General features: G+C 40.6%; 1 protein-coding gene across 4 annotated transcripts in view; it reads left to right on the plus strand.

Annotated features, from left to right (window-relative positions):
* GALNT11 (polypeptide N-acetylgalactosaminyltransferase 11) overlaps positions 1-12,992 on the plus strand; it is a 60,303-nt gene extending 47,311 nt beyond the window's left edge. For 3 of the 4 annotated variants that reach the window (XM_035029837.1, XM_035029840.1, XM_035029838.1), the window contains 6 exons: positions 3,622-3,739; positions 5,263-5,415; positions 8,242-8,460; positions 9,719-9,823; positions 11,729-11,866; positions 12,123-12,992. In XM_035029837.1, coding sequence (XP_034885728.1) covers positions 3,622-3,739; positions 5,263-5,415; positions 8,242-8,460; positions 9,719-9,823; positions 11,729-11,866; positions 12,123-12,254 — 865 coding nt within the window. In that variant the 3' untranslated portion in view covers positions 12,255-12,992. Of the gene's footprint in view, positions 1-3,621; positions 3,740-5,262; positions 5,416-8,241; positions 8,461-9,718; positions 9,824-11,728; positions 11,867-12,122 lie in introns of those variants that run through there. The other variant, XR_004683685.1, reaches the window with a different exon arrangement.
* Positions 12,993-13,566: the final 574 nt, after the last annotated feature.

The following is a 13,566-nucleotide window of genomic DNA, read 5'->3' on the forward strand; positions in this document are numbered from 1 at the left end:
AAGCAGGGCTGCATCTGGGGACTGTCCGTCTGTGTTTCTGGTCTCTACAGCCGCTCGTCCTGTGATTGGAGGCAGGCAGCGGTGACTCCATTTTGTCCTCCCAGCTGTCCGTGGTGCTCTCTGTGACAAGGTAAAGACGCACCGCGCAGGAAGACGGTGCCCCGGCTGCTGCTCGCTCTCTGCGTTCGTGCTCCTGCCAGTTCTTGCCTGTTTCACCATCTTTGTGGGCGTTGGTTGTCATCGTTTAATTTTTAATACTTTTAATCACAAACATGTAATCAGTAACAAAATAGTATAGAAGAACTTTGGATGAGGAGTGGCTGGCTCCCTCCTTGCTCCCTGTTCTCAGTCCTTCTCCCCAGAGGCTAATTCTTATCACTTTTTATTTTGGGTCTTCCATTTATTGCTTTTTTCACTCTAGATGAATAACCTATTCCTCTTTTCAATGTCAAACTGACTTTAGGTCCTTTCTGTGGGCAAAGTGAAGATTTTGTTCCTCTGTGTCACTGTCTTCTCCTCTCTGGCCTGGTGATGTAGTGTGCACGTTTCTGTTGGTAGCGGGAGAAAGCGGCACTCGAGGACTGGGACAGCACCATCTGACCCTCCTCCTCGCATGGCGAGCACATTAGTGCCCCTTCCTCCTCCTGCCGCTTTCCCCCACTTTTCTCCCAGTTCTTCTGTGAGTTCTCTCACTTTTGGGATTTCAGGGTTGCTAACTTCTTAAGGTGGATGTTTAGATTTTTAAATTGTTCATCATTTTTCCTTTCCTAATACAGTTATTGAAGGTGATAAACTTTCTTCTAACCATGGCTTTAGCTGTATCCCACAAATTACTATTTTTTGTGATTTTTTTTTAAATTTTAAAAGATTTTATTTATTTGAGAGAGAAAGAGAAAGAGAGAGGAGCATGAGAGGGGGGAGGGTCCGAGGGAGAAGCAGACTCCTTGCTGAGCAGAGAGCCTGATGTGGACTCGATCCCAGGACTCCAGGATCATGACCTGAGCCGGAGGCAGTCGCTTAACCAACTGAGCCACCCAGGCGCCCTTTTGTCATTTATTTAAAAATAGTTTCATTGTGACGGTTTTTCTGACCCATAGGTTATTTAGCAGTACATTTATTATTCCCCAGGTATATGAGGATTTTATAATTGTGTATTCCTAGCTTTTCACTGTGATCAAAAAATATTCTGTATGGTTTTAATTCTTTGAAAATTGGTGAGATTTGCTTTGTGGCCAAGCACATGAGTAATTTTTGTAAATGTTCCTTTTGTGCCTGGAAAATTTGTATTTTCTGTGGTTGTTAAAAAATGGGATTCTATATCAATTCAGTCAAGTTTATTATATTATTCAGATATTCTATACTTTTGTTAATTCTTTAAAAAACTATGGAAGCATAGTTGACATGTAGTGTTATATTAGTTTCAGGTGCACGACATAGCAGTTCAGTGGTTCTGTGCATTACACAGTGTGCACCGTGATAAGTGTAGTTACACTTGTATCAGTTATTAAATATGGTATATTAAAGTTTCTCACTGCAATTGTGTATTTGTTTCTCCTTGTAGTTCTTTATCTGTTTTCTTCATATGTTTTGAGGCTGTCTTCTGTCTCCATAGACGTCTGAAAATTTGGAGTTATTAAATTATTAGATCTTGTGAATGAAACCATTTATTCTAGACTTTCAGAATAGTAAAACTTTTGCATTATAGTGACATTAATATGGCTATTTTAGCTTTGTTGTAATATTTGCATCGTGTAACTTTCCTTTTGTTGTCAGTCTCTGTGGTCTTCTGTTTCGATGTGTCCCTTGCAAGGAGCATGTAGTTGCTTTTGTATTATGATTTGTTGCTAAACCAGTGTGAAAAACTTCCTTTTACTCCAGTTGATTACATTGAATATTACTTGTATTTTGTGCTTATGATTACAGTGGCACTGTGGTCTTTTCTTCCCCTTCCTCTCTTGCTTTCTTTTGATCTTGAGTTTGGATTTTTTATTATTCTGTTCCCAACTGCCACCCCATTATTAGATGTTATATGTTCTTAATACTACTCTTGTAGTGATTACCATAGAGAATACGGCGTACATTCTTGCAACATAATTTGGTACTTCAAACAATGCAGGGTTCTGAGAATGTTCATTCTCCAGTTTATCTCCCCTCAGTTTATATTGTTGAAGTGTGTGTGTGTGTTTTAACCCTACAAGACATTTTTTATGTGGCCATTATTCATCTAGGTTTACCCACATACTTCCCCTTTTATTTTACTCTTTATTCTCTCTGCATCTGCAAACTTCCATATGGGATTATTTTCATTCTGACTAAAGAAGACATTTTAAATGTATTTCCTTTGGCTGGACCTTCTGGTGATTACTTCTCTCTGGCTTTTTGTAAAAATGTCTTCCTTTCACGATTACTTTGAAGTATAATTTTACTTCATACCCATTTCTACGTTGGTGGGTAGATTCTTGGGGCTTTGAAGGTAATCATTCAAGAACCACTGGCTTCCACTGTTTGGTGAGAAGCCAGCAACACTCTTATTTTTGAAGGCAGCCTCTCATTGGCTGCTTGAATTTCTTCTCTTTGTCAGAAGGGTTTTTCAGATATGCATAAATTTGGTTTCTTTTTTGATCATATCTAGCTATCTGCCAAATTTTGCATCTTGTCTTTTATCCTTGCATATATTGAGCAGTTATTTTAAAGTCTCTGCCTGATAACTACATTATTTGAACCCCCTGCACATCTGTTTCTCTTGTAGATTGTTTCTCTTGTTTTTCTTTCATGTGCTTTATCTTCCTGATTGCCTGGTTATTTGTTTAGTTGCTTATTTACTTTTGCTTGGTGGCGGACACTGTCATGAAAAATTATGGAAATACATTCATACCTGAGATGGTGTTTTCTGCCTGCAGAGAAGTTTTGCTTCACTTCTAGCAGGGAGCTTGGGACGCTGAAATCCACCATCACCTTAACTCAGTTTCAGGAAGTGAGACAGCTGGAAGCTGAGCTTGTGTCTCCTTGAGGGCCAGGCTCCTTCAGATTCTCTCATTAACAGTCGCAATCTTAGCAGTATTGACGTTTTGGGCCAGATCCTTCTCTGTTGTGGGCGCTCTGTTGTGCATTTTAGAATATGCAGTAGCGTGCTCGGCTGCAGCCCATCAGTTGCCGTAGAACTCCCTCCGCCCCCATTGTGACAACTAAAAATGTTTCCGGACATTAATGAAATGTTTGCTTGGGGACAGAATCATCCTGTTTGAGAGCCACTGGTCTAAGTCAAAGTTTGTCTGGTCTCCCCTTGGTAGGCTCTGGAGTCCAGTTTTTATCCCACTGTTCTGTGAGACTGTCAGAAGGAATTAATTCATACCTCTTTCTAAGAACAGTGTTATAATTTAAAAAGTACTTTTGATGCTTAGAAAAGTAGCCTTCATTTGCCAGATATCTAGTATATCATTGGCGATCTAGGAAATTCAGTTACGTGGCCCAGCTCATTCCCTGATGTTAGATAAAATGTTTCATAATGGTTAATCTGGTTTTCATTAGTGATGTTACAAAGGTGTGCTGAATTTTTTTTAAAACAAAGATGATAGATAATTGGCTGTGTAGAATTGGTACAGTAATTATTTCCTTTTCTAGGTCACCTACAATGGCTGGAGGATTGTTTGCCATGAACAGACACTATTTCAATGAACTTGGACAGTACGACAGTGGCATGGATATATGGGGAGGAGAAAATTTAGAAATATCATTTCGGGTAATTTTTTCATCTTTAACTCTGTGTAGTAGAATATAATTTTCATCTACAATCTCATATTTTCTGTCAATTCTCTTTGATTATCTTTGTTAACAAATTGTCCTTAATGAATACTACTTCATCATAATCCGTGATGTGGATAATATCCATTCAAAGGGTGGAAAGTATTTAAGCAGCTTTATTTTATAAGAATTTGAAAAGGATGTAGTGAATGGTTGGGTATAATTTCAGCTGTCTAAACGTGCATTTATTTTTTTTTAAAGATTTTATTTATTTGACAGAAAGAGACACAGCGAGAGAGGGAACACAAGCAGGGGGAGTGGGAGAGGGAGAAGCGGGCTTCCGGTGGAGCAGGGAGCCCGACGCGGGGCTCGATCCCAGGACCCTGGGATCATGACCCGAGCCGAAGGCAGACCCTAACGACTGAGCCACCCAGGCGCCCCTAAACGTGCATTTAATCTAATTTTGTTCTTTGTCAGTTTATTAATCTTATTTGTTAACCCTAGACACATATATTTAGGGTGATTGGATTTCCTTGATTGCTCAAGACCATCCTGGTTCACACCTCTTCTCCCAGGAAAATTATTAATAGTTCCCTATCCCACTTTCAGAAGTAGCTAGCAGAATCCTTTACATATACAAGTCCGTCCAGCCCGAGGAAGGAATCAATCTTTCGTAATTGGGTCTCTTCCCCAGCTGCAAACGTTGGGAAGATGGTGGTATAGGTGGGGTCTGGAACTCCGGGAACTGGGGGTTGGAGGACAGTCTTTGCCAAGGGCAGAGTGAGGGCCCGGGAAAGAAGGCGGACCTCTGCGTACTAGCAGATGTCCTCACCTCCACTTCCCAGCTCCTGGGCTGCGCAGCAGAACCCCCACAATATCACAGTATGTTGTGCATTTGTCATTTTGTATTTTCGCAGTGTATTGACCACAGTGTTTTTAAAAGGTAGTTTTTCCTACATAGTCTTTAGAATTTTAAAGTTGAAAGAAATAATAGATATCGTTAGTTCAGTCTTATTTTGGACATAAGGTAATGGTGTCCCACAAAAACTAAAATAACCATATAAAGTAATCCAGATGGCCAAGCAGAATTTAGACGAGAACTAAGATCTTTTGAATCGTAATAGAATTATTCAGTATATTTCATTATTCCTGTATATATACATGTTATAAGAAAGTACCAGGAAACTGAGATTAGAGTACCAGCCAGTAAGCATTCTTTGTCCTTAAGTCCTGAGGATCAAGTTCCTTGATCTGTTAAAACAGCAAAGTACATGGTAAGTGCGATTTTAGACACAGAGTAGTACAAGAATATTACACTTTTTTAGAATTTAGTTTCTTTTTAATCATAAAGACATATTTTTTTTAATGTACCCTTTGACTTTCTTGTATTTGATAGTTACATAAAACATCTTGCAAAGTCTCATAAGCACCTATTTAATAAAGATTAATTTCAAGAAAACACATACATTGATTTCATTGCAATGCGAGGCAACTATTAATACATATTTTGCTCCTGACCAGATTTGGATGTGTGGAGGTAAACTCTTCATCATCCCTTGCTCTAGAGTCGGACACATTTTCCGAAAAAGGCGACCGTATGGTTCTCCTGAAGGCCAGGACACCATGACCCACAACTCCCTGAGGCTGGCACATGTTTGGTTGGATGAATATAAGGTGAGATTCAGTTACTGTGTTGGAAGGGGCCGCTGGGCTGTTGCTTCTTTGCAGACGGCTCTGCTTACCTGTCTTTTCACTCTGGCATGTTTCTGTGGGACGGCCATCCCTTTCTACATTTCTTTTTCCTCTCATTTTTTTGTTGTGACCCTTTTAATTTTCCAAGTGACCACTCTATAAAAGGAAATACAGCTTAACATCAGAAGAAATTCTCTTTTCAGTGTCTTTGTTCCTCTGACTCCCACAGAACGTGGCTCCTTTTCTTTGCTCCTTGGGCTTCGCTGTGTCGCAGTCTCCCCACTTCCCCTGTTCAATCTGCACATGTAGTGTTCCTTCCCACTTTCTCTTCTGCTGTGATATTTCCTTTGTAACATCTTTATTGAGGTATAATTCACAAGTCATTTTATCACCCCAAAAAGAAACTCCATATCCTTTCAACCATCACTCCCTAATCTCCTGCAGCCCTAGACAACTACCTGTATGCCTCCTGACTCTCTAGATTTGCCTATTCTGAACATTTCCTACGAACGGAATCCTGCAACACATGGTCTTTTGTGACCATCTTAGTAAGCATGATGTTTTCAGGTTCATCCATATTGTACCATGTAGCGTTACTTCATTCTTTTTTATTGCCAAATAATATTCCATTGCGTGAATACACACTATCCATTCAGGAGTTATGAGAAATGCTGCTGTGAACATTTGTGCACAGTTAATTTTTTTAAACAAGCGTTTGAACATCTACTATATACCAGGCTCTGTGTTGGGTTTTGGGAGAGTCAGAGATGGCCGAGGGAAGGCAGTAACTTCACATTGTGCAATACTGGGCGTGGAGGTATGTGCCATGTACTGTGGGGAGAACATCACTGCTTGGTTTTGGTCATGCTCCTGGCACGCTGCAGGTCTCCTCCCTTCTCCCCCTTCTAGACTCCGAGTTCGTTCTCCGTGTTCCTCAGCTTTGAGTCACACTGTCTCCCAGCAGCTCTCAGAAAGTGGTTCACAGGCCCATGTAAATCCTGGCCACCATTTCAGGAGGTTTGCCAGGGCAAAGCTGTTTTCATAGCCGGATAATACAGTATTTGCCATTTTCACCATGTTGACTTTGCACTGATGCTGCAAAGGCACCTGAGTGGCAGGAGTAATTGTGTTGAGTCTCGATGTGCTCCAGGTGCCGTGAGCACGCGGAGTGCGCAGAAGGCACCTTTTTTTTTTTCAAAGATTTTCATTTATGTATTTGTCAGAGCGCACAAGCGGGGGGAGCAGCAGAGGGAGAGGGAGAGGCAGGCCTCCCGCAGAGCAGGGAGCCCGATGCGGGGCTCGATCCCAGGACCCTGGGATCCTGACCTGAGCCGAAGGCAGACGCTTCACGACTGAGCCCCCCAGGCGGCCCAGAAAGCACCTTTGGCTGTAGACCGAAATACAGTGCTCGTTTCAGGGGAAGATGTGTGCAGTTGTTTGAGTTGTGAGCTGAACTAGTCACTTTTCTCCATGGAACACTTTTTATGTAAAAGAATGGCTCACAAACCATGGTTATTTATATTTGGATATTTGGCAGACATTCTCAAAAACGAACTAATAACTTAGCCTCTCACTTCAACTGTGATAGCATTTGTTGTAAGTGGAAAACTTGTATCCATCCCTGTGAGCTTGATGGCTTCCAGTACTTAAATGCTTATTTGATGAGATTAGGAATATTTATGAATAAAACATTTTATATTATATAATAACATTTGCCAGTATTTGGAACTTCACAACCCAGGGAGCAGTGTTTTCCAAATGACTAATGCATGATGGTATACAAATCTTGGATGGGTAAAAAAATCCATTCAAAGAGCAGGATAGAGCAGTAAATTTTAATGCAACGGTACAAAACCTCAATGATATGATTTAAAGATTAGTTACAATGTGGAATATGAAAAGTTAGAGTTTTGGTAAAATACCAAAAAAAGAGGGGCGCTTGGGTGGCTCAGTTGGTTAAACGAGATCAGGTCTTGATTCCAGGGTCCTGGGATCCAGCCCCGCATTGGGCTCCCTGCTCAGCGTGGAGTCTACATCTCCCTCTGCCTGCCGCTCCCCCTGCTCGTGCTCTCTCTGTCAAATAAATAATAAAATATTAAAGAAATATGTCAAGAATAGCCGTAATTCTCTGAAACTGCTATTAAAATATTCCTTCCAAAAAGAATTCCATTTTAAACTATGTATTTTCATACACTCATATTTTTAAAAATATATTTAACCAAACAACATGACAGTAACAGGTTGAATGCAGAAATGAGAATTCAGCTGACTTCTTTTTAGCCAGACTCTGCACGTGTAAAGCTGTAAAACTGTGAAGCAGTGTCACTGTTCTCATTACATTTTTTGTTGTTCAGAGTGCGTTTATGTTGATAGGTAATGAGTTATTTTTAATGAATTAACAAATGTTTTAGCTTTTCATATGGTAAATACCAGTAGATGCAACTCACACAAACAGAAGCTCCTTGGAGTCTTCGTCTTTTAAGATTCCAGAGTCCTGACGGGAGTCCGAGAACCGCCAGCCTCAGCGTCACCTGCCTCGAGTCTGAGATCATGTTTTACATGTTTGCCGTTTCTGAAATTGGGATGTATCTTAGAATTTAAGATGTCTTACTGTCAGTGATGGACCTAACTGTGTGAAAATTTTATGTTGACATTTTTTGGCAAAATCAAGAAAACACGGTCATGAAAAATATTTTTGCTGATAATCCTTTTTTTTTTCAGTTCTTTAAATGTCAGGTATAATTGGTAATACCCATTTTAAACAAAAAAGCTATTCTCTTATTTTTCACTTTTCTTTTTAAAATTCAGGAGCAGTATTTTTCCTTAAGACCTGATCTGAGGACCAAAAGCTATGGAAATATCAGTGAGCGTGTTGAATTGAGGAAGAAGTTGGGTTGTAAATCATTTAAATGGTATCTGGATAATATTTACCCAGAGATGCAGATATCTGGGCCCAACGCCAAACCCCAGCAACCCATTTTTATCAATAGAGGGCCAAAACGCCCCAAAGTCCTTCAGCGTGGAAGGGTAAGGAAGTAATATCATCAGAGTGTTTGATTAAAAGTTGTATGGTATAGTAAATGACAGTTTAGACTTCAAGTATCCTTTTAGTGATAGACTTTGGCTTGCTTCCATTGTATTCTTTTGGTGGGACCTTCCTCCACTCAGGACCTTAGAAATGTTAATATCTTCACTGTTAATGTTAACATCCTTCACCTGCAGCGGTAAAGAGCGCATGACTTCTATAAGATTGTGCTAGCTTCCAAAAGGATGGATATAAATGTGAGCAGACCATTAAAGGCACTGTGAGTGAGTATAAAACTCGTTTGGCAGAGACCAGTCCCAAAAGGAAAACAAAAGGAGAAATGGGGCCGCTCTCTGCTGTTGGACCGAAGCTCTGGAACCGGCTCCAGACAGCAGGTGAAAGATGGCGGCATGGCCTTCCGGCTCCAGCCGCTGGGCCGAGCGCTCATGTTTCTGTAGATGCTCCCTTTTGTTTCTGAAGGAGTTTCTTCACAGTTCTGTATCATGTTTAAATTTTAGGAGTCTAGTCATAAAATCATACCTTTTTCCTGAATCGCTTCTTAGAATTTGCTTTCTGAAAGTGTAGAAACTCTGATTGTTGCCCAGTTTTCTTTTGTGTTAAGAAGTTGCTCCTTAGTATCGTTCATGACGCCATCTTTCCTTCCGTGATTGCTCACTAGAGCTTTCTCCTTCCTCTTACGAAATTAAAAACAAAGTCAAGGTGTTCTCTTTTTAAGGAAAAATGCGTATCAGGTTTGTCCATATAGTGGAAATTCTTTCCATTCTTGCCTCGTACATCTAAGCTCCTTTAACACTCACAGTAATCCTTTACCCAAACTAGATACGCTCTGTTGCTTTTCTGTGTCTCACCTCTGCAGTTCTTGATCTGTGTTTATCTCAGTTTAGCATGTACATTACATTCGGTTATGTACTGTGTGGTTTGTGCCTTTTATTATTTCCTCGATTTCATTTTAAGGTTCTTTAGGGCAGAGATGCTTTAATTTCCTTTCTCCCTTATAGTAGAATTAGTAAACCTATATCTTCAGGTAGAATTTCTACTTGACACTGCTTGCATATTTTGTTAAAGTTGCCTATAACCTGGAAGTCTGTTGTGATACCCTTATGTACTGAAGCTAGAATTTAGGAATTAAAAAATGCCTCTATTTTTATGACCTTTGAAATTCATAGCTTTGGAGTAATATTTTCACATTATCTAGCATTCTAAGGTGTCTTCTGACAAGAGCAATCTCTCCTTTTACAGCTCTATCACCTCCAGACCAACAAGTGTCTGGTGGCCCAGGGCCGCCCAAGTCAGAAAGGAGGCCTGGTGGTACTTAAAGCATGTGACTACAGTGACCCAAGTCAGGTGAGTCAAGTCTCTGGACTCAGCCAGTCCTTGGAAAGTGTCCTTCAGGGAAGGGAACTTGCTGGAGGTCCCTGAGGAGGGGACTGGAGGGGACCCTGAAGATTTTAATCTGACTTTCCTTAGATGATCTGGTTTAAGTTGGGAATGACTTTAGAGATCATGCAATACAACTGTTTTTGTCTCCTTTGTATATTTTTCCTCCCTTTGCTCACTATTTGTTAGAAGTACATGGAAAGCCTGAAAGCTCCGTGAAGGTTAGAAGAGGCAGAGGAACTTCCCCGTCCTTCTGGGCAAGCACATTAACTCTGCGAGAGATGAATTAATATCTTCTGTAGAGTTTCCTCTGAAATCACATTTCTGTGAGTTTTAGTAGTCCCATCAGAAGAAACCACAACAAAATATCAGTTCATTTCATTCACAGAATCTTTTCAGTGGTGTTAAAGTAGACCTAAAAATAAGCAAAAAACTTACGTGAGTTTGGAACTATAACTTCAGACTGACTTGTATCTGATAATGGCAGTCTAATCCCCTAGTTGAGGAACCTCATGCCTCTGTGGTGCTGAACACACCTCATGAGGAGGCGATTTTGTGCTCGCTTCGGCAGCACATACACAAGGAGGTGATTTTCATTTCTACTTGAGTGCTGGGGATGGTGTCACTCAAGATTAAAAAGGATAGATCACGTGTGTCCTCTGAAATTTCATAGAAGACCTTTTATTTCTAGGGGAGCCTGCAAAGGATGGAAGATGTTGTCCACACTGGAAAATAGGATCTAAAAGGGGTTTTGTGCTGTGTCTGGGTCTGAGAGGTATCAGGGTCGTGGACACTCTAGCGATGCTTTGGTGGTTTCGGTCACAGTGGGATGAGATAGTTGAGATTTGTTCCAGAAAATGGAAGAAATTTGAGGAGATGGAATTATACTCCTCTGTTTGTTGGGATCACATAGATTTGTACTAATACTGTAACCACCAGCCACCTGGAGCTCTTCACATTTAATTACAATGAAATTAACTATTTTCCTCAGTCATACTAGCCACATGTGGGTCCCATGTTGGACAACATAGGTTGTAAAACAGCATTGTTGCAGAAAGTTCTGTTTATAGAACTCTTCATGTTAATGAAGACAGCACACATACATCTTGGGCCTGGGGGCAGAAATACCAATGAGTAAAATAATTTGGAGACAAAAGTGTATTCCTTGTAGATTTAGTGAGGGTGCAGTTTGGAAAATAAGTTATTCCTCGCACTTGTCCAGTTCAGCCAATTTTAGGCCTTTGACCTGAAGATAATCTGAGAGACCATAGAGAAGACTATCCTCAAAGATCTGCACATCTAAAGAAAACCCTGCTTCTGGGCCCTCTGATGAAATCATCATCTCAGCCCAAATGCTGTCGTGATCTCGGATTAGAGTAGAACTTTCCCCAGGATGATGTAACATAGTGGCCCCCCCATAGCCCTGCCCAGCAGAAGAGGAACCTCTGTGAGCGAGCGCCTGTGTGCTTCTGTCCACAGGCCCGCGGGGCACCTCTGGGGCTGTGCCATCCAGGGATGGGCCCCGGGGATGGAGAGCACTGTGCGATTGTGAAGTCCTAGAATTGGAAAATGTCTACAGTCATGTGTTCAGTTACTTCAGTCAGTTAGGTTAAATTCAGCGAACAAAAGTTCACCACTGATTTCGGTTTCTTCCTGGGATCACACTTCATTTTCCTGTGTTCGGTTCCTTCCATTTTCAGATAACGGCGCTGATGCTGCCTGCGTGTGACTCAGGTTCGTTGGTCTTTCCCTGCTCTGAGGCCACCTAGAATAACCCCGTTCTTCTTCCACAGATACGTGACCTGGGGTGCAGTCTGAATTCCAAAATCTAAAGCGGACCTTGGAGTTTTGATCTTTGATTTTCTTCCTTAGATTTGGATTTATAATGAAGAACACGAGTTGGTTTTAAATAACCTCCTTTGCCTGGATATGTCAGAAACTCGCTCGTCAGACCCACCACGACTCATGAAGTGCCACGGGTCAGGAGGATCCCAGCAGTGGACCTTCGGGGTGAGGAGCTTGCTAGTGAGGATGGGAGTGTGTGAGGAGGCAGGCAGGGCTAAGGGTGGAGCATGGCAGATGCACTCCTCGTTTACCTTGTAGAAAGTAGTTCTGAGTTTGTAGTATCCCTTAGGTAAGTAAAGCATCTTGAGATATTCCACACCTCTTCTGGATTTCTGTATCCTCTCTACCACATTCTGGCAGCAAGGTTTTTAAATTAAAGCAATTAACTAGTGGTGTATTTTTCTTGCTACCTTTTTTCCAGAAGAGTAATCGGCTGTACCAGGTGTCAGTTGGACAGTGCCTGAGAGTGGTCGATCCACTGAGCCACAAAGGCTATGTTGCAGTGGCAATCTGTGATGGTTCTTCCTCACAACAGTGGCATCTGGAAGGTTAAAGTGGACGCTGTGGCTGGCATGGTAATTCATCAGTGTTTGCCTCCTCTGTAAGGTGTGAGGCTTGAGAAGTTGCTGGTACAAGAAAATCCCTGATTTCCTGATTAAGTAGAACCATTTTTGAGAGGATGAGACAGCAGATATCCTAGAGACTGGAACACAGAGTGATCATCAGAGTGAGGGAATCTGTTTTACCAAGACATTAACATCATTTCTGAGCTGCTAAGGAATTTCTTGCTTATGGTGAGAAACTAGAATACAATTTTAACTCTCTAAAGGGTCAGGTTTGCACAGAAGGACAAACCCAGGAAATTGACATTTCTGTTCAAACTTATTTATGCTTTTTAATCCTTTTAATAATGGAATGGCATTTGTCTGATCAGGAACTTGTCATGATTTCCTTTTTTAGAAGGACTGCATAGGAAACAATTTTTTTTACTTCTATTATCATGTCCTAAATAATTTTAAACAAACTGAATCCACATTACTTTTAACTTCAGAAGGCCTCATTTATAAGATTATATATTTAAGAGGCAGTTAACTATTATAAATTATTTTGATGAATTATGGTACTATCGACATTTAAAATAAAGGGTCCTTTTGATGACTTACGTGGGACTTTTGGTCTGCTCTTGTATTGGGGTCTCTGATCTGTGTTGTGCTGTGTATATCATATGGTGAGCAGGATACCTGGGTTCAGCTAATGAGCCAATAAACTAGGTCACAGCACCATTCCTTAGCTTGAACTTTGTGAATTTGATGCTGAAAGTCTGTGAATTTGGATAGTTTCTACTGCCTATGAATCATCCAGGTAGAGTTGTTAAATAGGCATTTGGTATAGAGGTCAGGATCCCAGAACATAGATCTCAGAAATACAAATTTAGATTACTTATGCAGTTTCACTGCTGGTAATTGGTCTGTTCAAATTTTCTATTCCTGCTTCAGTTTTGGTATGTTATGTTTCTAGGAATTTATCTTTCTTCTAAGATGTCAAATGTGTTGGCATATCATAGGTTTTCATAATCTGTTACAGTTGTATTTCTGTGGTATTGGTTGTTATTTCTCCTCTCTCATTAGTGCCTTTGTTAATTTGGGTCCTTTTTTTTTTTTTTAAATGAGTGTGACTAGAGAATGATAATTTTATTCATCTTTCCAAAGAACCAGTTCCTGGTTTCATTGAGCTGTTCTCTTGTTTTTTTAGTTTCCATATCCTTTATTTCTGCTCTGATCTTTATTATTTCCTTCCTTTTGCTGGGTTTGGGTTTTGTTTGTTCTTTTTCTATTTCCTTTAGGTGTAAGGTTAGGTGGTTTATT

This window comes from Mirounga leonina, unplaced genomic scaffold (genome assembly GCF_011800145.1).
Source record: "Mirounga leonina isolate KUSES-001 unplaced genomic scaffold, KU_Mleo_1.0 Mir_321, whole genome shotgun sequence".
NCBI lineage: Eukaryota > Metazoa > Chordata > Mammalia > Carnivora > Phocidae > Mirounga > Mirounga leonina.